Source organism: Geotrypetes seraphini, chromosome 2 (genome assembly GCF_902459505.1).
Source record: "Geotrypetes seraphini chromosome 2, aGeoSer1.1, whole genome shotgun sequence".
Taxonomy (NCBI): Eukaryota; Metazoa; Chordata; class Amphibia; order Gymnophiona; family Dermophiidae; genus Geotrypetes; species Geotrypetes seraphini.
Window position 1 is genome coordinate 102,693,041 of NC_047085.1, and position 23,801 is coordinate 102,716,841.

The 23,801-nt window shown below is 43.1% G+C and overlaps 1 protein-coding gene across 3 annotated transcripts in view; it reads right to left on the reverse strand.

Annotated features, from left to right (window-relative positions):
- PREX2 (phosphatidylinositol-3,4,5-trisphosphate dependent Rac exchange factor 2) overlaps positions 1-23,801 on the reverse strand; it is a 628,296-nt gene that overhangs the window by 251,637 nt on the left and 352,858 nt on the right. For all 3 annotated transcript variants that reach the window (XM_033933977.1, XM_033933976.1, XM_033933978.1), the window contains 2 exons: positions 5,987-6,209; positions 3,293-3,500 (listed from right to left, as the gene is read on the reverse strand). In XM_033933977.1, coding sequence (XP_033789868.1) covers positions 3,293-3,500; positions 5,987-6,209 — 431 coding nt within the window. The remainder of the gene's footprint in view (positions 1-3,292; positions 3,501-5,986; positions 6,210-23,801) is intronic.

Sequence of the window (23,801 nt, forward strand, 5' to 3'; positions counted from 1 at the left end):
AAGATACAAGTAAGGATACCAGATTTCCTGTTTAAAAGAGGACCCTTGACCCCACCCCATTCTGCCCAGCTACATCCTGTTCCACCCCATCCCTACCCTATTCTGAACCCAGCCTTACTCCATTCTGCCCCAGCCCCACACAAACCTCTTATTCCTTCGCTGAGCTCCAGTCCGCATCTAGAGGGCTTCCGTACCTGCATGGACATCAATGTGATGACATCACGCTCATGCGTGTATGTGCGTGATGTCAAGTTTCAAGTTTTAATAAAATTTAATGTATCGTTTAATCATAATTCAAAGCAATGAACAGGTTTAAAAACATGTAGTACATTTCTCAATATAGGGAGATGACCTCATTAACGTAGGCCAACCAACAAACAAAACGGACCCTAAGGGAAAAAGAGGGAATAAATACAATATTTTGAGAGTAAAGGAGACGAGTAAGGAAAAAATTATAGGGGAAAGACAACCCTAAAAATCTGGAGAAAATTAATTAAAATAGTGATGGAGTTCTAAAAAAAAAAAATAGTTAGCATTTCAACTTGCTTTTGAATTTGTCTTTAAGCCGCTCTTCCCTTATATATATTGGGAGGGAATTGTGGAGCAACGACAGAGAAAATATATTGCCTCTGGGTATTAATAGATTTCAGAGAAGGGATGACCAAGTGTTGGTTATTAGATCTAAGTGATCGAGCGAGAGTATATGGTATTAAGACGTGCTCAATAAAAGCCGGGGTTTTATATAAAATAGACTTAAGAGTTAAAAGACAGATCTTATAGATTATTCGATGTGCTACTGGGAGACAATGAGATTTCTCAAGAAGTGGGATAACATGATCAAATTTCTTTGCTTTCCATATAAGTTTGATTGAAGCGTTTTGAATGAGCTGTAACCGTCTGATTTCTTTCTGCGGGATTCCTATGAACAAGGCATTGCAGTAATCAATTCTTGATATGACCAAAGAGTGAATTAATATATTAAGAGATCTGGGCTCCAACCATTTAGATACCACACAAATTTGTCTCAGCCTAAAGAATGTGGATTTGACTACACTGCTAATGTGTTTGTGAAAGGATAGTTTCTGATCAAAGATGACCCCCAGTATCTTGATAGAAGTAACTGTTTGTAGAGTGGTACCGAGTAAAGTGATAGGATCAATGAGGTTAATTTCTTCTTTACAAGGAAAAAGCATTACGTTAGTTTTATTGATATTGAGTGCCAATCTATTTATATTGAGCCAGTGATGAATTTGACAGTGTTTTTCATTGATGGAATGGATTTCTGCATGATTATTGGGATCAAGGAGGTGAAGAAGTTGTATGTCATCTGTATAGGCAAACGCACTGAAGCCTATAGACTGGCAGAGGGGCATCAGAGGGGCAAGGAAGATATTAAATAAGAGGGGTGAAAGAATTGAACCTTGGTGAACGCCAAAATTAGTAGTGAAGCTTTCTGCTAGATCTTTGGGCTAGATCAGGGGTGGGCAACTCTGGTCCTCGAGGGCCGGAATCCAGTTGGGTTTTCAGGATTTCCCCAATGAATATGCATGAGATCTATTTGCATGCACTGCTTTCAATGCATATTCATTGGGGGAGTCAGAAAACCCGACTGGATTCCAGTCCTCGAGGACCGGAGTTGCCCACCCCTATGCTAGGTGCCCAAAATTCTCTGATCATGTACCAGTGGTTGCTAAACCAGTTTGACTGGTTTAGCGACTGAGGAAATTTGCAGACCTGATTCTCATAAGGGCTCACTGCATGGTTTTCCATGCAGTCGTACATTCTCCAATTCTGGCATGCAAATGACCTCATTACTATTAAAATGAGGTCATTAATATTAAAACCAGCCATCCGATCGATGACCTAAAATTGCATGCCAGAATCGGATCAGTAATACCGACCCAAAAAAACGACAGGTCTAATCTGTCAGTAACTGTATCACCAACAGGTCCGCCTGTTTTTTTCATTTTTTTTTCTATGGGCACAAATGTGTGTGTAACACACACACAGTATCTAGCCCATAAAAAAAAAGTTGAGGACCCCCACCCTGATGATGACACTCCCCCGCAGGACTCCCTCTCCCTGCACTTCAATAAAAATCAGCACAAGAGATGCCCACTCCCTCCAGCCACTGCAAAACACCCCCTCCAAACTGAACCTCACATGGCCTAGACCCCCCAAAACTGACCCCTCCCCTTCCCCGCTTTACCAAAAATCAGCAGGAGGGATGCCCACTCCCTGCCTCCTGGACCCCCAGAACCACCGCACAGACACCCGAACCTCCCCCATACCTCTATATTACAATGACAGTAGGAGGGATGCTCAGTCCCTCCTGCTCACAGGCCCGCCACTCCAAAATGGCAGACCTTCCCCTTCCCAGTGCATTCTGAGATGCATGGGGAGGGGCCTAAAGCCCTGATTGGCTCAGATGCCTAAGGCCAGGGGAATTCTATGAGTGTCGGAGCAGTGTTGGAGCATTTATCCAATCTGCATTCAAATAGCCTTCCCTTCCTTCAAGAGGAACTTCTAGGGTAGCTCCCTGCTGGGGTCCTGATTACCAGCCCTCAAAAGGGCTCGGTGAACACCAGTAACAGGGCTCCCTCTAGAGGAGTGCCCTCTGCTCTTCTTGTTCCTCAGACACTGATAGTGCCTCTGCAGGCCCTTTTCTTCTGCCTTGAACTGCTCCCAAAGGCCACTTGCCTAAAACCCAGCTCCCAAGGGCTGCTGGTCCTCTGCCCTGAGTTTCTGTTGTATGTCAGCCAGTGACAGTGTTTCCCATCTAGGGCGCCACCTCCCAAATGAGTATAATTCAGAGATATGACACTAAGCCGTGCAAACTCACAGATTATAGATTCTAATTCAGCATGCTGGCTCTCTCTCTCCCACCATTTCTTCCCTCATTGAACCTTTGGAGAGTAGATATTCACTTTTGTTATTATGATTCAGCTCTGCTCAGTTCACATCCCCACATTCAATTGAGTCCACAAGCTTTATTCCCATTCATTAGATAACCACTTAAAATGCATAACATTTCATCCAAGTGTTTGAGTGTTCATCCCTCAGTGCATGATTTGCATATGGAGTTTATCCACATCCTCTGCACACTCAGTCATGTAACTTTCATAAATTGGATACAATCCTCCTACAGTCAGATAAGTGGCATACAGAAACCCTTCTTCAGTTTTAACACAAATAGATAATTGCTGGTTTCAAACCCATTATTCACAAACACCTCTTTCTAAGTCCTGTCAGAAACCCACTCCCATGGGAGTTTCATATAAGTTATACTTACTCATCTGTTTGTGAAACACAAATCTCCACTTCTCTTAGGGCAGTCTGCAGTTTGCCCAACAATTTCTGATATATATCTTGTGTTTCTAAGTCCTCTTCTTTTAGAAGGTACCTCAGGCCATGGCCATCCTGTTGTCCCAGTGAGTGTCCTGATGGAGCTGCCATTGTGGTAATGGTATGCTGAATATAAATCATAGGATTCAGTTTTCCTGTAGGTGATTAAAAGAATCTCAGGTGAAAATGATTATCTGCTCCGTTTCTATGTATACCCCAAACACACAAAAATTGACCCTTAATACTCCACAGACCCGAAGCTCAACCAAGACAGGAACAAAAACACTGTGGAGACAATGATGTCCAAGATGCAGGTCTTTATTGAAAATACAGTCAATTAATCCACATGACGAGATGTCAAGGACCCAAAAAATGGGGACTAAGGACCCAACACAGTCCGTGTTTCGACAACCCTGTCTTCCTCAGGTGTCCCTGAAAGTCCTAATGCAAAAACGTGAATCAAATCCTAAAACCTAAACGTGGTCAAATATGGGGATGGACTTGTCCAAGTAGAAAACTCTGCGCGATTGAAAAAACATCAATAGCTGGGTTGTCGAAACACAGACCGTGTTGGGTCCTTAGTCTTCAATTGTTGGGTCCTTGACATCTCGTCATGTGGATTAATTGACTGTATTTTCAATAAAGACCTGCATTTTGGACATCGTCATCTCCACAATGTTTTTGTTCCTGTCTATGTATACCTCTAAACCATTTTATTATTTATAGGTCAATTCTAAAGTACTGTTAGAAATGTTTCACATTGAAAACTATTTGGCATTTAGCTTAGTTTAATTTAATCAGTTATTTGTTGAGAAGTCAAGAGGTATGTTTTATGCCTGCTTTTGCATCTGTTTTCACTGTAGAAACTGCCTAAAAGAAAGTACTCTACCAATTAACAGCAATTTTCAAAACCATTTATATGAGAAACAGTGACGTAGTAAAGGGGGGGGCAGTCTTCCCCGAGCGTTAGCTCCCCTCCTCCTCTCCATCCCTCCCACCTCTTCCCACTCCTCCCCTCCCTTCCCCAAACCTCTAGTTGTTCACCACCATGAGCAACAACTTCAACGTGCTCCTCGTGACCACATTGTCTCTGTGATGTGCTGCGCATAGGAAGTGACGTCAGAGCTGACGGGGTCGCAAAGAGCATGTTGAAGTTCTTCTTCCATACGGGGGAAGGGAAGGGGCACGTGCATGGCAGGAGAGATCAGGGAAGGAGAGGGGGTGGAGATGAGGGCAGGGAAGGGACGCCACCCCTCCCCCCAGGCACCTCTCACCCTTGCTAAGCCACTGATGAGAAAAACTGGCATTTTACCTGCAGAACTGGGCTATTTGAAAGCTGTCTAGCCTCCTTTTGTGTAGAAGTGCTTCAGTGCATTTCCAATTGTCAGGATTAGGGAAGTGGATTACATAACTGCAAGGTGGTTTGGCAGGAAAAAGTACCTACAGATTCTGAGCTTTTGAAAAAGCAACAGATTTCTAAACAGAATTGACAAATGCAGATTTTCTTTATATATATATATATTTTTTTTTTTTTTTTAATCTTTATTTTATTATTATTTTTTTAAAATCTTTATTTAGTTTTTAATGCCAACAGAAAGTACAATACAATTTACATACAAATAATAATAATCAAATAAGCACTTATAATCAATCAGTATCTATACAAAAATAAAACTCCCTCCCCCCACCTAACATTACCATCAGGAATAATACCAAAACACCCACTCCCCACTCCCACCCCTCCCCTGGATGTGTGGGTGCAAAACAACGGAAAATAAAGATAAAGGACAACTATAACAACTCTACAAAAGGCGTCAATGGACCACAAACTAATTTGAATATCTTAGTATGCCTAGCATGTAAGCATTCATTTTCTCATACATATAACTTAAGCATAGATTTGCCCACCAAAAAGTAAAACTATATATATTTTTTATTTTGGTCCCAAAGTAGGCATCAGGTAAAGGATCACATATAAAAAAAAATAATTAACTAATGGGCTCCTGTTTACATACATTCAGATTTAAAGGACTTAGGTGCCTATAATTTAGGCTTTTAAAACCCTGGCCTACATTATAGGCACTTGTTTTAAGTTTGGTGCGATTCTGTAATGGGTGACTAAGTGTGACTGACATGCTATAGGTGCCTACTTTAGGCACATATCTTTTTATAGGTGCCAGTTACAGAATCCAGTCCATAGTGCATAGTTTAGAACAGTGGTTCCCACCCTGTCCTGGAGGACCACCAGGGTAGTCGGGTTTTCAAGACAGCCCTAATGAATATGCATGGAGCAGATTTGCACACCTGGCACCTCCATTATATGAAGCTCTCTCATGCATATTCATTTAGACTATTCTGGAAACCCGACTGGCCTGGTGGTTCTCCAGGACAGGGTTGAGAACTACTGGTTTAGAACATTTCTCTAACAAAAAACTTAGGCAGCTCATAAGAGAGAATATAATCATAGAGATTTGCTAGTATCGGTAACCTTCTGTTTCCTTGATTGAAATTTGGCAGCATTTTCTTTTAAATCCACATTCACTATTATTTCCATTTAAAGTTTATTTTTCATACTTAAAATAAAAAGTCACCAATCTTATCCTACCTCATCAAACTGACTTAACAGAATAAGCTGTCCTACCTTGCTCAGAATTTTTGTTTTGTTTGTCTTGAGATGCTTGTTTCTTGTAGTCCAACTGAACACCAAAGGCACTACCAAGAGATGTTGATGTTTTTGGATATGACACTTCCATCACGTTGATATGACAGTTGGTTGGACAGAAGTCACTGCTGTGCAGTGGGGAGATCTTTGACTTGGCTTGTTTAAACGTTGGCCAAGCTCTGTTTTTCAGGACTCGGGAAAACTAAAGGTGCAAACAATAGTGACAATAATAAAATATTCCTCTTACTTAAATCATTGGCATATAATATTTATTTAACTACTACTCCAAAACAAATGGAACGGAACCTCTTAAACTGAATGCAGTGAGTACTATTTCGTAAAAAAGTGTTAGAAACAATTGTTTGCTTGTGCCATTGATGTATAGGAGTTTGAAGCACTTGTTTTTCTCATTTCTGTTCAGCTGTCAGAAAGTCCCCCGAAGAAGCCAATAGGAGGGCGAAACGGGTCCCGTCGGGCTCTTATTTGTGAACAGATAAGTGCATTACATATATATTTTTTCAACCACTTACCGATTTAAAGAATAAGGTGCTATAGACACTGTCATAAAAAATTGTTTGGGTTGGTTGTGAGGGTTTTATGACCAATGATGGTGATTTTGTCCTGCTGAAGAAACCATTGCTTGAATTTTGTATTCGGTGCATGGAGCAGGTTACTGAGGTCTTTCCCTCTTGAATAAGTACAAGCCAATTGTATGTGGAACCTGGAGTGATTATTTATATAATATTTATTTGCCATATGAATCGTTCAACAAACTTTAATGCGCATTGTGATGTGCAGGAACACATAGAGCTATTGCTCATCTTCAAAGTTCACATTTGTTAATAACACACACACAAAAACAAACCTTTCAAATATAAACAAAATGACATTCTCTTTGATAGGGATGTGCAGACATTTTGGGATCCAAATACACAAAAAAAGGAGAAAAGCCATGCACCAAACAGCAGAAAAAACTATTTTTAAAATATATTTTTCACATATATATATTATTACTGGCAGGATGGGCAAACTAAATGGTCCATTTGGCCTTTATCTGCCATCATGTTTCTATGTTTATATTTATTGCTCATCTCATATTTGTGTTATGTTTTAGAAATTGTGTCCCCCCTGAAGCAGGCAATTTTGCCCACACAGATATGTGTCAGGTAATTTGAACAACAATGGGTCCTTGAACATATTCATTATCTTCTGCTGGACAGTATATTTTTTATTCAGCTTTTCTAATCAAATTGGTTTTTGGACCAAAAAAAATTTGATTTTTTTTTTTATGAACAACATTGGGTCCTTTGGATAGATTTGTTACCCTCTGGTGGATAACAAATAAACAAATAAAGTTTTTTGGGAGCAGGTCCACTGGTACCTTTTCCTTTGGAAATCATTTGGTCTGTCCCTTCCCTGAAGTTTTGTCAGACATTTGGGGGCAATTCTTTAAGTACTTGCCTTCCTTTAGGTGCCCTGATAACATGCAGTAAGAGACAACTCTATAACAACATCTGGGCACCCAGATGCTATTATAGAACACTGTTACAATTTCACAACTGAAAACAACATGATGGGATTCTTATAGTTAAGGTCATATTCTGCAGGTCATTTTAATCTAACTTTGTTCGGACCTCAGATTGCCATGTGGTAACATAACTCACACTATCCCACATCTTCAAAGGCCCATCTCCATTTTATAAATAATTTTTTGTACCTTTTCCTTTTACTATCTTTTAATTATTATTTGTTATTTGTTAACAGAGACAGGTTAAACTTTTTTTTAAACCATGTCACTTTCCGATGCATTTCAAAATCTTTCCTCAGGGTCAGGGTCAGTTATTCTGTACTCGCTCTAGCTTTTTAGAATATCAAGATATAAGCTTTGGTTTGCTTATAGCTGGACAAATTCTGGTAATTATTTTTATTAGGGTTATAAAGTGATCCATTTATTTAGGTTTAGTCTCTATTATTAGTAAATAGATATGAAAGGTGGTCATTGTAGAAAATACGATGAAACCTTCTGCCCAATGTGTGGCGGCGACCAAAAAAGTAAAAAAGATGCTAGGAAATATTTAAAAAGGTATGGTTAACAAGACTAAAGATATTATAATGCCTCTGTATCGCTCCATTGTGTGACCCCCACCTGGAGTACTGCATTCAATTCTGGTCTCCTTTTCTCAAGAAAGATATAGTGGCACTAGAAAAGGTTCAAAGAAGAGCGACCAAGATGATAAAGGGGATGGAACTCCTCTCATATGAGGAAAAACTAAAAAGGTTAAGGCTCTTCAGTTTGAAAAAGAGAAGGCTGAGGGGAGATATGATTGAAGTCTACAAAATCCTGAGTGGAGTAGAACCGGTACAAGTGGATCAATTTTTCACTCCGTCAAAAATTACAAAGACCAGGGGACACTTGATGAAACTGCAGGGAAAGGAAGAGCGCCCTACCCCCCACATGGAGTGTGCAGTGGCGACAAAATGGCTGAGGCCATGCCAACATGGGGAAAGGAAAGAGGGATGGGGGAAGGAGGCAGGCTCAAAGGACAGTACCGGGGTGGGGGGGTGTAGGCCAATGAGGCATGGGGGAGGCGGGCCTTTGGGGAAGCATGCTGAGTAGGCGAGCTCCATCCCAAGCCTCTTTACAGCTAAGCATCAGGCATAGGTGGCCGCATTGCAGCGTTTCCTCTCAGGCAGGCCTTAGGGAGCAGAGACATTGTGATGAGCTCAGCGAGCCAGCGTTTTTCAGTGGGCAGCGAGTTCCGGGTTCCGGCTCCAGTATGCGGTTAATGGTGGGTCTCGCTATGGGCGGCCGCTTTTATTTAGGAGAGAATGCGACGCAGAGTGATTAGTGTGGGGTGAGCGGGTAAAAGAAAGTAACAGCATCAGTTTAGGGGGGAAAGATGGGAGTGAACGAGGGGAAGGAGGGCGAGCGGGCGGGGGGAGCGTGTGGTGAGCAGGTGCAAAGCATGTGGTGAGCAGGTAAGAAGAGAAAGGAAACAGCGGCAGTTTAGGAGGATGAGGATGTGAGTGAACGAGAGGGGAGGGGGGATCAGCGGCACCACCGGAAGCAGGCCATGTGGTGGTGGAGTCCTGTATGTGGGTCTTGAGGTGAGGGAATAGCCCACATGGTGGCTAGGCACGGTATTGGGGGGCCGGAGGTGAGGCCGCACTTGGAGGACAAGCAGGCAGGGTCAATTTCGAGTTAAATAAGGAAATAGAATGTATGAGGTAGCGCTTATAGTACAAACAGGCAGGTCAATTCTTGATTTAAATAAAAAGCAAAGTGGATTACAAGGAATGTGTGCAGGCATTTGCAGCGGGGTGGGGTGGGTGGATATGTGTACGTTCTTCACTTTTCTGCCTTTCCAATTTTATTATATCCTTGATGTACAGTGTATTGTGTTTTTTAACACCAAGATGCCTTAGCTGCTGATGAATGGGGGGGGTTTGGGGGGAAATTAGGCATGAAGCGGGGCGAAGCCCCTGGTGGCCGGTGGGTAAAGGGGGGTTTCCTTGTTTTCTTTCAGTATTAACAAATGTGTGTTTGTTTGTAGTAGAAGTATGCCTTCACAGCGCAAAAAGATGTCCAGGCAGGCTGCGGCGGGCAAGCAAGCAGCAGGAGCCAGTCCAGCTGCAGTACAGGGTGCGGGTGCTCCGAAGAAAATGCCAAAGAGGCCCAAGAAGGTGCCCACACGTGAGAACACCTCAGCGAGGCAGGCGAAACGTGAACTGGACGAGCTAATGACGGTTATGAGGAGGCAGTTGGAGCAGCACGGCGTGCAAGTAATCCGCCAGAGGCTCCTAGGCATTCAGGAAGGGAGTGTGTTGGCCTCTGACTTGCTGGGAGAGGAGTTGAATGGCGGCAGGAGCGAGCACAACAGGGATGCCCCCTAGCACAATGGGGATCCCTCCAGCAGAGAGAAGCAACCTTGTTCCAGTGGACAGTCCGACTCCCTCAAGAGACATCACAGCGTCCATTTCGATTCAAGCAATACTAGTGTGACCATATGGCTCCAGAAAAAAGGGGACGGATTGAGACATCCGGGTTTTACTTCCATTGAAAACAACCAAGATGTCTCAATCTGTTCTCCTTACTTCCATTGCTTTCAATGGAAGTAAAACCCAGATGTCTCAATCCGTCCCCTTTATTCTGGAGCCATATGGTCACACTAAGCAATACCATGCCAACCACAGGGTAAGGCCTCGGAGGGGCAGGTTGTGGACACAACCTCTCGCACGGAGGCCCAACACACAAACAGCAGGACTACCCTGGTATACATGATTCGGGAGGCATTGTCTTCTTTTGAGAAGGATAGGGAAGGGGCAACCACTAGTAGGGTTTTGGATCAGACGGGGCCTATTCCCACCCCAAGAACAGGGGTGCATAGGGAAGAGGTAAATTGTGGAGTGTCCACTTTAGCGGGGAGTGTTCCTAGATGTGTAAAAGAAAAAATATGGAAAAAAGATTATATCTATATATTTTCCTTGCTACAAAGGGAGCCCGATGAGGAGCAGTGTATTGAGAACAACCAAATTTTTATTCAGCTAGACAGGGAGAAAAGGCCAAAGATTTACAAATCGATCAATAACTGGATCTTGGCTTTCCACATATTTATGAGCATAATGGTGGAAAGAGAACCTAACTTGAGTCCTTACTTGATTAGATATTCAGATACTATAATTAGGGCACACAAGCGCTATGGGGGGTGGGCCTGGTTGAACTACGACATCAAATTTAGGAAAAGTATGGCGGAGAATAGATCAATCACGTGGAAGCACAGGGTGATGGGCCTATGGCTCGACGAGATGTCAGCACATAGACCATTTCAACCAGATCAATTTCTAACGCAGTTTCAGGGGCAGGGAGACAGGCAGAGGCCCCCAGTCAGTCCACAAGGGAGAGCATCCAAACAGATACAGGAGTAGTGGCAGACAGGCTGGATACTCAAGATTCAGAAAGACCTGTAGGCAGTTCAATAATGGCTTATGCACATGGAACAACTGCCGATTCTGGCATGCATATAACCTGTGTGTGGGGGAGAAGGTGGGGGGGCGCAGTCAGCATCCCAATGCTGAGTGAGTAGAAATCGAAGGACATAGTTACTGCATATAGGCCGTCCCATTGAGGGAGCTAGCGCCAACACCCATCAAGCTTGAAGCTTTGCAGTATTGGTTGGGGCTCTATCCCAGGAGGGACAATGCCGCAGGGATTCAACGGGGGTTTGTGGAAGGGTTTAAGATTCCATACACGGGCCCATTAGATGGGGGAGTTAAATACTCATGGAATTCATTGTCCTGCCATCAACATGGGGAGGTGGCAAAAGAAAAGTTGTAGAAGGAGCTGGATAAGGGTAGGATTGCAGGTCCCTTTGACCAGCTTCCTTTCGCTAACTTGATCATGTCACCAATAGGGGTGGTATCTTAGCATCTAAAACATTCCCATATCCAACTCCTAAATATTATTTTATCCTTAAACCTATACCTTGTTTACCAGAGCCGCTGTGTTCTCCACCTTACTCAAAATTCATCAGCAAGATGGCGGCGGTGTGCCTAATCAATCTACTTATAGTACTACTACAAATAGCTGACTTCCCGCACAGCCCAAAGGAGGAGCTAAATCAACGTGGTCCACTCAACCTCAGAATTGAGGCCATTTGGAGCCACCGTATTCAACCTGTGAATCCAACCCTGCTCTTTAAAATTTAAAACTTGTTCCATGTTACCCTCCAACCCCCTCCCCACTGTCTTGATCACTCGCCATTCGATCTCTTCCATTGTATGATGTTTATACATTCAATGCTGTACCAGGGGTGCTTGCTCATTTTGGGTGACTATATGGGACTTATGCTCATTTAGCCTGGTCTTCACCGCTCTACTAGTGCGTCCTAAGTATACCAGTCTGCAGGGGCAAACAATTGCATATACTACCCCGGTAGTGTTGCAATTGGTATTGCTTTTCGCTCTAATAGTATATCCTTTGTTAGGAACTACTCAAGTATTGCCACCTATGGTTTTGCTACACCATTGACACCGTCTGCACCCGGTGTGCAGGTAAGTCTCCTCATCACTACTGACACTGTACTTATTACATTACATTACATTACAGATTTCTATTCTGCCATTACCTTTCGGTTCAAAGCAGATTACAAAAAGAGTTATGGAAGAAGGGTTACAACGTTAGATCAGAAAAGGTTTCCAAGAGAGGGAAAAGTAGGATCACTAATGGTGTAATCTTTGACCCAGCGTCCTACCCCTACTATATACCACCATTGGACACTGCTGTAAAGGAGGATACAGGCTCACGACCTCCCAATATTTCTTCATGATCTGAATGAATTGTCCCACTGCCAGAGAATATGGGACAATGCATATAAGATCTTCCTGCTTGTTCTCAACCCCTGCATCCTTTTCCTGCAATAGTAATTCATGCTGCGCAAAACGCGCTCTCAAAAAAGCCAATCTAACGGGAGGAATTGAGCGGTGAAGACCAGGCTAAATGAGTATAAGTCCCATATAGTCACCCAAAATGAGCAAGCACCCCTGGTACAGCATTGGATGTATAAACATCATACAGTAGAAGAGATCGAATGGCGAGTGATCGAGACAGTGGAGAGGGGGTTGGAGGGTAACATGGAACAAGTTTTAAATTTTAAAGAGCAGGGTTGGATTCACAGGTTGAATACGGTGGCTCCAAATGGCCTCAATTCTGAGGTCGAGTGGACCACATTGATTTAGCTCCTCCTTCGGGCTGTGCAGGGAGTCAGCTGTTTGTAGTAGTACTATAAGTAGATTGATTAGGCACGCTGCCGCCATCTTGCTGATGAATTTTGAGTAAGGTGAATAGCACAGCGGCTCTGGTAAACAAGGGTATTAAGAAATTATTTATATTTTTAAATGAAAACTTCTAGATATATCATGCTAATGAAAAAATTAAAAAATTAGAAATTTAAGACAACTAAAAAGAATGTAGGCCAATGAGGATATGTGACACACAGATATCCCCACCGAATGCAGGACTATATCAAAGGTGGAGGAGGTGTACCTGAGGCCACATTCGTTTATATAATATATTGAAGATGATATAATAGTATGTTAAAGATTGATAATACACTGGAAAGAGTGTAAGATAGGTGGAGGTTGGATGTAATAATTGGATGGTGGTTGGTTTGAGAAAACTACACTACAATTTTGTTGAGCAATTGCAAAGTCTATTCAGATGACTGAAGCAAGCCTTTCATGGCTGAATATATTTGCAGAAGCATGTTATTCTCAGAAAAATCTTGGTGCAATGGCAAATGAGCAAACAGAAAAGAAAGTTAAGACAGATTTGATTATTTTTCTTTATTGAGCAGAAATAAATATAATACAAATGTTTAGAAATTTGAAGTGCAATGGTAGGGGACTGACAGTCTTCAAAAAGACCATTTATTAGTTGCAAAGTCATGCTACTGATCTTTCTGAATTGAGGATGATGTTTGTTTGACTCCAAGCAGATCTGGACAGAATTTAAAGGATTTCTTTCCATGTTCTTTCCATGTGGTCCCAGTGCAGCAATTAGCAAAAGCTACATTCCATTAAAAAGCTTCAAAACACAACTCAATTGGTCTGTGAGAGAATGTTCCATAGGGACATGTCATAGAGACAGGAAGTGAAATTTATCTTGATATAATTATCTACTTAAAGACAAATGGCCTAATTTAGAGCAAAGATTGAATAGTGTAACAAATGTTTGTGATCTGAGAATTGGTGGCTCTTTCAGTGGGGCCACTAATCTAGTGATAACACAGAATATGCAGGGCAGGTTTAATTCTTCAAGGGCTCCTAGACACACAAGTACACTGGGCCCCCTGGCCCTGCCCCACCCCCATTTATTTACCTGCTTTCTTATTTACGTCTTTATTTCCACTTGATTTCTTTTATTTTAAAATTCAAAACAAAGATACCATTGCCAGTGTACAGTTTTTCTTTAATGCAACCCCCTAATATCTCTGAACTCAAACCCACACTACTCCTTGTGACCCTGGGCAAGTAACTTAGGCCCAAATTCTGTAACTGGCGCCTTATGCTAGGCACCTATTATGGAGGGGCCCATCTAGACAGGCGCCTATCTAAATTGAATAACAAGCTCAATTAAGCTTTTTAATCAGCAATACCGTATTTTCACGCATATAATGCGCGCGTTATACACAATTTTTACAAACCGTGCATAACCTTGCGCGTTATACGTGTGAGCGCGTTGTACAATTTTTTTTTTCATTCCGATCCGGCATCCTCCCCCCCGCTCGCGTCACCCCCCCTCCCCCGCGATCCTACATCCCCCCCAGCACCGCAAAACATCTCTTACCCGATTGGGCACCGGCACCAGCACCAATGCACAGGACGTGCCAGTGCCAGTGCCAGTGCCAGTGCCCGAAGATCCTCCCTCGTTGTTGCTGGGCTGGGCTGTGCTGGGCGCTGCAGGGAGATCCTCCTTCTTCCTCGTGCCGGGCTGGACTGGGCTTTGAGCATTTGTGCATGCTCAAAGCCTTCTGGTCTCGCTCTCTCCGAGATTCTCAGAAGAGTAAGCGGGAGTGGGAGGAGGTTATAGCAGAATGCGTGGTATACGCGTGTGCGTGCTATATAAAAAATTTTTTTACTGAAATGCTTTGGACCCGCGCGCTATACGCGTATGCGTGTTATACACATATGCATGTTATATGGGTGAAAATACGGTAATTGAAACTTAGGCGCCTATCAAGAAAGAGCGATTATGTCACAAGGCGCCTCTAAAATTAAGGCAGCCTTCAAAAAAATAGGCGCTATGCATGTTAGGTGTGGGCGTGGCTTCGTGTTAGCCACCTTGTTACAGAATCGCTGCTTTTAAGCATGCGCATGAGCACTTAACTTTTAGTTGTGCCTAGAGCTGGCCTATTTATTGGGTGCCTCCAAAATAGGTGCCCAAATAGGTGCTGCTCAGCGCGATTCATTAAACAGCACCCAATTTTACTTGAATCACGCTGAACGGTGCCTATATCGGCGCCTAACTTTTGGGCGCTTCGTATAGAATTTGCCCTTTAATCCCGTCATTGCCCCAGGTACATTAGATAGATTGTGAACCCGCTGGGACAGATAGGGAAAAATGCTTGAATAAATTCATGTAAACCGTTCTGAGCTCCCCTGGGAGAACAGTATACAAAATTGAATAAATAAATAAATAAATAAATATAGCTCAACCTGGAGCTATTGAAGTGGTAGACAGGTTGAGGGAATTTTGGAGAGCTCACCATACATTATATTTATTTATTTTATTTTAGGAATTTTATGCCACCTATTAAATTTATCTAAGTGGTTTACAGTCAGGTATGCAAACATTTTCACTATCTGTCCCCAGGGCTGAATTAAAGGGTAGGCCTAATAGGCACATGCTTTGGGCCTGAAAATATCAGGGGGACCCCAGGGCCGGTGTTAGGGGGAAGCAAACAGGGCAGGGGACCCCCGACTACCAGGTGAGGTCAGCTTCCCTCCTTTCCATTCTCTCGCTGCCCTCTTGCCCACTGCCCGCAAGCAAACTGAACCTAGGCCGCGGGGCTCTAACACTGCGCGCGTCAGCTTCCCTTCTCACCCAAAACAGGAAGTTACATTATTCCTGTTTCAAGCCGGTGCACACAGTTTTAGAGCCCCCCCCTCCCAGGTTCAGTTCGCTCTAACACTGCACACGCTGGCTTCCCTTCTTGTTACGTGAAGGAAGCCGGGGCGCGCAGTTTTAGAGTGAACTGAACCCAGGTGGGCGGAGGGGGGGCTCTAACATTCCGCGTGCTGGCTTCCCTTTTTGTCTGAAACAGGAATGAGGTAACTTCCTGTTTCAGACGAAAAGGGAAGCCGGCATGTGCAATGTTAGAGCCCCGCAGCTTGGGTTCAGTTCACTTGTGGGTGGTGGGAAAGAGGGCAGCAAGGGAGTGGAAGGGAGGGAAGCTGACCTCACCAGACAGTCGGGGGGGGGGGAGGAATGCTGCTGCACCCAATTGGAGAGAGGGATGGGGAAAAATCCTGCTGTACCCAATTGGGGAGAGAGAGAGGGAAAGAAGGGGGGGAAATGCTGCTGTACCCAATTGGGGAGAGAGAGGGAAGGAGGGAGGGAGAAATTCTACTGCATCCAATTGGGGAGAGAGAGAGAGAAGGAGGGAGAAGGAAGACCAGGGAAAGGAGAGGAGAAGAGGGATGCCAAGACCATGGGAGGGAGTAGGAAGGAAAGGAGATACCAGACCATGGAGGGGGAGGGAAGGGAAGGAGACAGATGCTAGACCAGGGTCAAGGAAGGAGGGAGGGAGAGAAAGGAAGGAGAGAAAATGCCAGATAATGGAGTGGGAGGGATAGATAGGAGAGCAGAAAGATGCTAGAGCATGAGGTGAGGGAATGGCAACTAAGGAGACAGATGCCAGACCAGAGGGGAAAGGAAAGAGAGGAGATGCCATAGCATGGAGGGGGGAGGGAGAGATAGAAGGAAAGGAGAGAGATGCCAGGTCATGGGGTTGAGTGGGAAGGAAAGAAGGACGGGAGAAGAGAGAGATGCCAGAGCATAGGGGAAGGGGTGGAGACAGAAAAATGGAGAGGGGGTGAAGCTGAAATGAATCATGTACAAAGGAGAAAAGGAGCACAGGGCAGACAGTTTATTGAAGGGACATAGAAAGAGGGAAGATGCCATATGGAAGAGAGAGAGGGTGGACACTGGATGGAAAGGGCAGAGAGGGAAATGGATGGAAGGGGCAAGAGAGAGGGTGGACAGTAGATGCAAGGGATAGAGATAGGGGGGACAGACACTGAATGGAAGTGTGGGGGGGACAGACATTGAATGGAAGGGGTGAGAAAGGGGAGCAGACCCTGGAAGGAAGTGGGGAGGAGAAAGAGAAAAAGGGCACATGTTGGATTGGGAATAGGATAGAGTTAGATACTGGAAGGTATGAGGGAAAGAGGTGGCAAGCTATGGGTGTGAGGGACAGAAGTGGCAAGCTATAGGTAGATACAATGAAAGGGAAATTGAGGACTGAATAGTAAGAGAGAATTTAGACAAAGGCAGAAAATAAATTGAGAAGGAAGATCAGGGAAGAACAGGAGGAAGGGAGAAGAGAGAGAGAGATGTCAGAGCAAGAGAAGGGAAGAAGACAGATACCAAACCTGGGAGGAGGAAAGGAGGAACAAGACAGATATCCCAAGATGGCCGCGAGCTGATGAGAGTGAGTGAGATGCCGCCAGAGATTCTAACGAAACAACATTTACCTATTGCCTTATCGATGCCGAAAAGGAGAGGGAAAGGCGCTTCTGGAGCCTCGAGGCGCCCGGAGACTCCTCTTCAGATGTCCATGGAGGATTTTTTGCGGCGTCTAAACCAAGAAGCAGCAGTTGCACCGGGGAGTCGCCCGCTGGAATCGCCGGGAAGGAGTGAGGTCGCGGCAAGTTTCCCTGGGCTAGAATCAACTCTGAGCCCCGACGCTAGAACCCCGCCCCCTCAGCCACAGCGTGCTAGCTCTCCACGGGAGAGTAGTCAGTCCGAGGAGGCAGACTTCGTTTCCCGGGAGGCTGAAATGGGCAAAGCACTGGAGGAAGACGAGACTGCAGTGAGAACAACGAGGGGACTTGAAATGGAGCAAGGTTCCCAGAGAGAGAGGACTGCCACTGCTGTGGAAGCTGGGACAATGCATGCAAGTATATTCTCTGTTCCTAAACCCATGAATGTTACCCTAGACTCTATTTGGGACTTGGTAATTACTCTGGGACAAACATTGTCACCTCAAATTAAAGTACTAGAAGAGAAATTCTTAGAACAAAAGAATGAAATAAATGGACTTAAACAGGAAAATATATCGATGAAAAATAATGTGGAAAAAATAGATAAAAAGATAAGTGAAGTAAATCAAATCCAAACGACACTGATTAAAGACAATCTCAACCTTAGGAGAAAGGTGGAAATGATGGAAAATAATATGCGGTTGAATAATCTTAGATTTTTGAACTTCCCAAAGATTCCTTCTTTATCAGCAAAAGAAGTTTTGAAAAAGTACTTTTGTGAGGTTCTTAATGTTCCTAATGATGCCTTTCCTCCTTTTTCTAAAATATATTATTTGCCAACATCAAAAAATTTAGAAGAACAGCATCCACTAGAACAACAAGGTCAGGGTGAACAAATGGACATTACATCATTATTGGAATCTTCAATGAGGGAGGTAGCTATCCCAGCTACCCTATTGGCTATGGTGGTTTTATCACCAGATAAAAATTAGATATTACAGCTTTATTTTAAGAATAGACATAAAGAATTTCTTGGATATAAAGTTCAAATATTTCCGGATGTGACAAGGGAATCTCAGAAACGAAGGAAGGAATTTTTGCTTCTTAAGCCTGGGGTCGCTGCAATGGGGGCATCATTTCTTTTACGATATCCTTGCAAATGCATTGTAAAATATAAATCTTGCAATTATATTTTCTTTGAACTCTCTCAGCTGACAGGATTTCTCTCCAGGAGGGGCCTTGAAGGGGATAAAGAAAATCTCAATGTATAAACTTACTCTTGGTCCATTCTCATCTGACCGCCTAATTTGTAATTTGAATTTTCTCTTTTTCTTTTAAATAGTTTCTCGCTCAGGAACATCTTGGATCTCAAATTTTGGGACTTTAATTTTGATTGAGTAAATAATAATTTTGTCATATAAATGTTACTTCATTTGTTTTATATTATGTTGACTTAATCATATTCTGTACAAGAAGTTTATTCTTGATAATATGTTCAAAATATAAATAAAGAATTAAAAAAAAAAAAGACAGATACCAAACCTGGGAGGAGGAAAGAAGGAACAAGACAGATACCAGATCTGAGGGGAGGAAAAGAGGAGAGAGAGAGAGAAAGAGAGAGAGATTCTAAAATCTAATGGGAGGGAGGGAGAGATGGAAGAGAAGAAGACAGATGCCACACCATGGGGGGAGCAGAGAGAAGAAGATGGATGCTACACCAATTGGGGAGGGGAGGAAGATATGGAAGGGAGAGGCAGACAGTTTCTGGAAGAGGCATAGAAAGAGAGCAGATGCCATATGGAAGAGGCAGAGAGAGGGCAGACAGTGGATGGAAGGAAGAGAATGATGAGAAGAAGAGGAAGCAGAAATCAGACAACAAAGGTAAAACAAATTTCTATTTGTTTTATTTATTTATTTTTAATTTAGGATAACGTATTATTGTAGCTGTGTTGATAATTATTTAGTAATAGAAAATGGAAATAAGGTGATTCTGTTTATTGGACTCATTTTAAAACATTTTTTACTAATTCAGAGACCATAATTCCTTTCCTCAGGTCAGGATAGGGATACTGTAACAGCAGTATAGTTTACTGACCTCAATAAAGAGGTTTTAACCTCTGAAAGCTAATTGAGAAATGTATTAGTCCAATAAAATGATGGGCACTAAATTTTCCCATTGCTTCCTACCCAAATGCAAAATATAAATTGGTGGGCTTCCCAAAGCCCTGCCAGCTGAAGATCTCTTCCTCTAGGAAGGAAGGAAGGAAGGGGGGATTTCTTCAGAGATGTTTGGAAGTTGCATAGAAGAAAAACTGTACACTAGCACTGGTATGGTAATCTTTGTTCTGAATTTTAAAATAAAAGAAATAAAGTGGAAGGTAAAAAAAAAAAAAAAGGGTAAATAAACGGGGGCGGGGCATGGTGGAGATGGGTAGGGGTGGGCCTTAGGTGCCTGGGCCAATCAGGCCCTGGGCCTCTCCCTGGTGCATCCCACAATGCACCAGGAAGGGGCAGGCCCGCCATTCCGAGGATGGAGGGTCTGCTGGCCGGCCAGACAGGGGACTCGTCTAGCTGGCCAACTTTAAGGTTAGTTAGGAGGGGTGTCCAGGGTAGGGGGTGTCAGGGGTAGTGGGGGGCATTCTGGGGCTCAGGAGGGTTCACAAGGGGAGTGCACCATTGGCAGGAGGGCTTGGGATCCCTCCTGCCAGTATTCGGGTTTGTTGGGGGAGGGGGGGGTGCTTGCAGGAGAGATTGTGCATCTCTCCTGACGGTTTGTGGCAGTTTGGTGGGTGGAGGTGCCGGCAGGAGAGATTGGGCATCTCTCCTGACGATTTGCAACAGTTCGGAGGGGGGGGGGGGGTCGCATAGACATCTTGTGGGTTCAAAAATGGACATTTTCTCCAACTGATTTTTAGAAGATTTTTGCAAAATATCCAAAGTCAGACTTAGACATCCTATCGAAAATACCCCTCACTATCATTTTATTCACATTTCTCTTGTCATTTCAAACAAATGCACATTCCTATTTGTTACAGAGAAGTAGGAATTAGTTCCATTGTGAACTGGAGCTCTGTTTGAAGGTATGAAAGAGGTAGAAATTTATCTGTTTTAAGAAGGGAATGTGGTCCTCAGTGGAACAGTCTGATGTTGCATTAGCAAGACTACAACTGGATAAGCAAAACATCAGATGCAAGCTCATTCAATTGAGCTGCAAATCCCCAAATACAAATATTATGGAAGCCCATTAATGCACCTCTAAACAGCAGATAGTACGATAAGAAGAGTAGGTTATCAGAATATTAAAACAATTTTGTGCACTGGCCTAAGGTAATGTCCCTACTTTCAGAATTCCTAAAATTCAACAAAGGTAAGACTGAAATTGAAGCATTTCTTTGGCACTGATTTGCACAAAACAAAAGGCAAATCCACTGCAGATTCAAGGAAAAATTAAATAACAGCAGAGAAGACGAAGAAACATACATCTATGGCATTCCAACAAATGGATTTATTAATGTAAAAAGCCAACTCAATCGACTTTTTACATTGTCTATGAATGACTATTGATTAACTATGATAAAGCTAATTTGACTGGAACGCTCTACTTAAATTTAGGAATGATAAGGGAAATGTGAGAGAATGGTAGGGGGAGAGGAAATAGCAAAGATGGCATAGGAAAGGGGATAGGAAATGGTGACGGGAGGAATATATCTGTAAAAAGCTGAATAAGGGACTTTAGCTATTTGATTTCATTTTGATATTGGTGCGTTCATGAAACAACAGGAACCAATGCAGTACTATTATTAAAAAAAGTAGAAATTGCTTAATACGAGTATTTTGCCACCAGAAAGATTTCAAATGGATAGCACAATGAATAAGAAAGGGAACCTAGAAATCTAAACATAGAATGATTTCAGAGCCCAGGAATATATGAATAATTAGGAAGAGAACCAAGGACATTTCATGGTAAAATGTTCTCTAAACAAGCACAAGGTTCTCATTTGAATCTCCCACACATCCAGGTCCACAGAGACCACATGCCTGGCTGTGATTTAGGACCTCATTCACTATGATCTTCCATTCTGTCCATGGGGGAAAAGCAAAGTGAATCAGACCCTTAATGAGGTCATGTGTCAAGGCTAAGAGATATTTTCTGTCCACGTGTTTTGAAGCATCTGGGACTTTAGGAACCAGACTGAAAAAAATCTGTTAAGAGCACAGTGTCCTGATAACAGGCATTGCTGCTAGATTTCTATTTTAAGAACTTAAACTGTTCCAACTCAAACTAACAGCAGAGCTAAAGCATCCTGAGAGATTTTGGTTACCATGGTTACAAGTTAACTCCATGAAGAGAAGGTATATCTGCACTATCGATCCTTGGAACATTCATGTGTTGGTAATATTCACTAAGGGCCATATTCTATAAACAGCACCTTAAGTCAAGCATCTAACTTAAATTGAAAAATTAAAAGCATGTAGCACCTACCAACACTTATAAAAATTGCCAGAAGTGGCATTAGGCATCGTAAAGCGTCTCTGTAGGTGCGATTTATGTCAAAGGTAGGTGCTGGAAATATAGGCCTTGAAAACCCGGCCTAAATTTCTGGTGCCTACCTTCCCCAAAGCCACAATTCTATAAACACGTGATTTGTGGAAGTTTTTAAGGCGACAGCCACCAATGACGCCTTTTATAGAATCCAGACCTAAGGAGGCAATTCTATAAAATAGGTGCTAATATTTACACATGCATTATGAACATAAATGTTTAGAGTATTAGCATATGTGTACATATATGTGCTTTTCTGCAACTATCCATGTAACTTACATAGTGCATATTTCCAAGGGGGCATAAACAGAGGAGGAACATGGACGAGACACAGGTAGGGCTCCCTTGTATGAGTGAATCTTACTTAAAACTGTAAGTTTTGCTGGTCGTTGCCACACAAAGGCACCCTCAACTTGCACCAGGTCCATGGCTGGGTAAGTGGTCACACCTAAATTGTAGTCATATATTATATATACTGTATATTTTACTGATGTTGCCAAATTAATATCTATGAGTATAGAAGTTAAGGTAAAAAAAATAAGACAAAGAAGTACTTGGAGAAGATTATAGGGGGCTAGGAAGGGATGGAATTTTGAAGGATGTATTAGCTGGGAGAGAGAAATATTGAAAGAAGCATAAAGGCGCTATAAAGGGACAAGAGGCTGGGTGATGGGGCACAGAGCGGGGACTGATAGTGGACCTGCGGGAGAAGAGTAGAAACAGACCATTAGGGTGAGAGGAACTCTGGGAGAGAGCATGGGCTGTGAGGGAGAAGGTTATTAGCAGAAGGAAACGTGATCTGGGAGAGAGGAAAAAGAGCAGACAGGGGGACACAAGCTGCAGACAGATTTGCTGAAAGAGATGGAGAGTAGCTGAGTACGACTGGGAAAAGTGCAGCTGAAGGTTATGGTAAAGAGAACTGACCTGAAGGTGAGAAATGGCAAGAGGGAAAAAGACTAGAAGAAAGTGAGATGAGAGAAACCATGGAGAGACAAATACACATGGAGGAAAGAGAAATTATGATGACATGAGAGGAAGACTAGAAGAGAATCCTTAAAAGAAGGAAAGTGAGGAAAAAGAGAAAACCAAGGATAAGTAGAGACAGAAAACTGAAATTAAACTAGAGATACACAGGTTGGGAAACTAATGGCTCCTTTTACTAAGGTGCGCTAGCGTTTTTAGCACACACAGGAAATTACCGCGTGCTACACTGCGCGCTATGCTTCTAGAACTAACGGCAACTCAATGCTGGCATTAAGGTCTAGCGCGCACGGCAATGTTGTACGCGCTATTCTGCGCATTAAAGCCCTAGCACACCGTAGTAAAAGGAAGCCCTAAGTTTTTAGTAAAGATTTCTGTGCCAGCTACAATTGGCTCAGGGGAAAGCGGTAGCTGTAATTTGCCATTCTTCTCCAGCCTTGTAGTCACCAGAATTAATATGTAATTTTACTAGAAGGTAATGGGGAGCAGGAGGTGATTGTACCAGTATTTGATGCCATGGTTTGAAAAATATCTTTAAAATTGCTTCTCTTTGGCAGCTCTGAAATGGAGAGACATATGACTAAGCCTGAAACTGAAAAGGGAATAGACAGTAACACCATCTCCCTTTTTATTTCCACAAGAATAAAACTGTCATCGGATGATGACAGAGCTTGCAGGAATGGGGCAGGGGTAGGAAAAGAACTCGCCGGGATGGGACAGGAAAATGAGTTCCCGTGGAGATGGGGAAAAATTTGTCCCCGTGTCATTCTCTCTGTCATCCCTCATTACATCTTATGGGAGACAGTGATGTTGAACTGAGTGGGCTCGCTATGCTGTATCATCCCAAAGACAATTTAGTAGAATGCCTGCCGCAGGACGATATTATAGGAGAGATGGGTAGAGTTTGGAAAGGGGTAAGGAGCTCTCTGCCCTCTGTTTCTTGATATGGTTTCCCTCTTGGCTCAGCTACTAAGTCCTGGTTTTCCATTCTCACTTTGCTCTGCTACA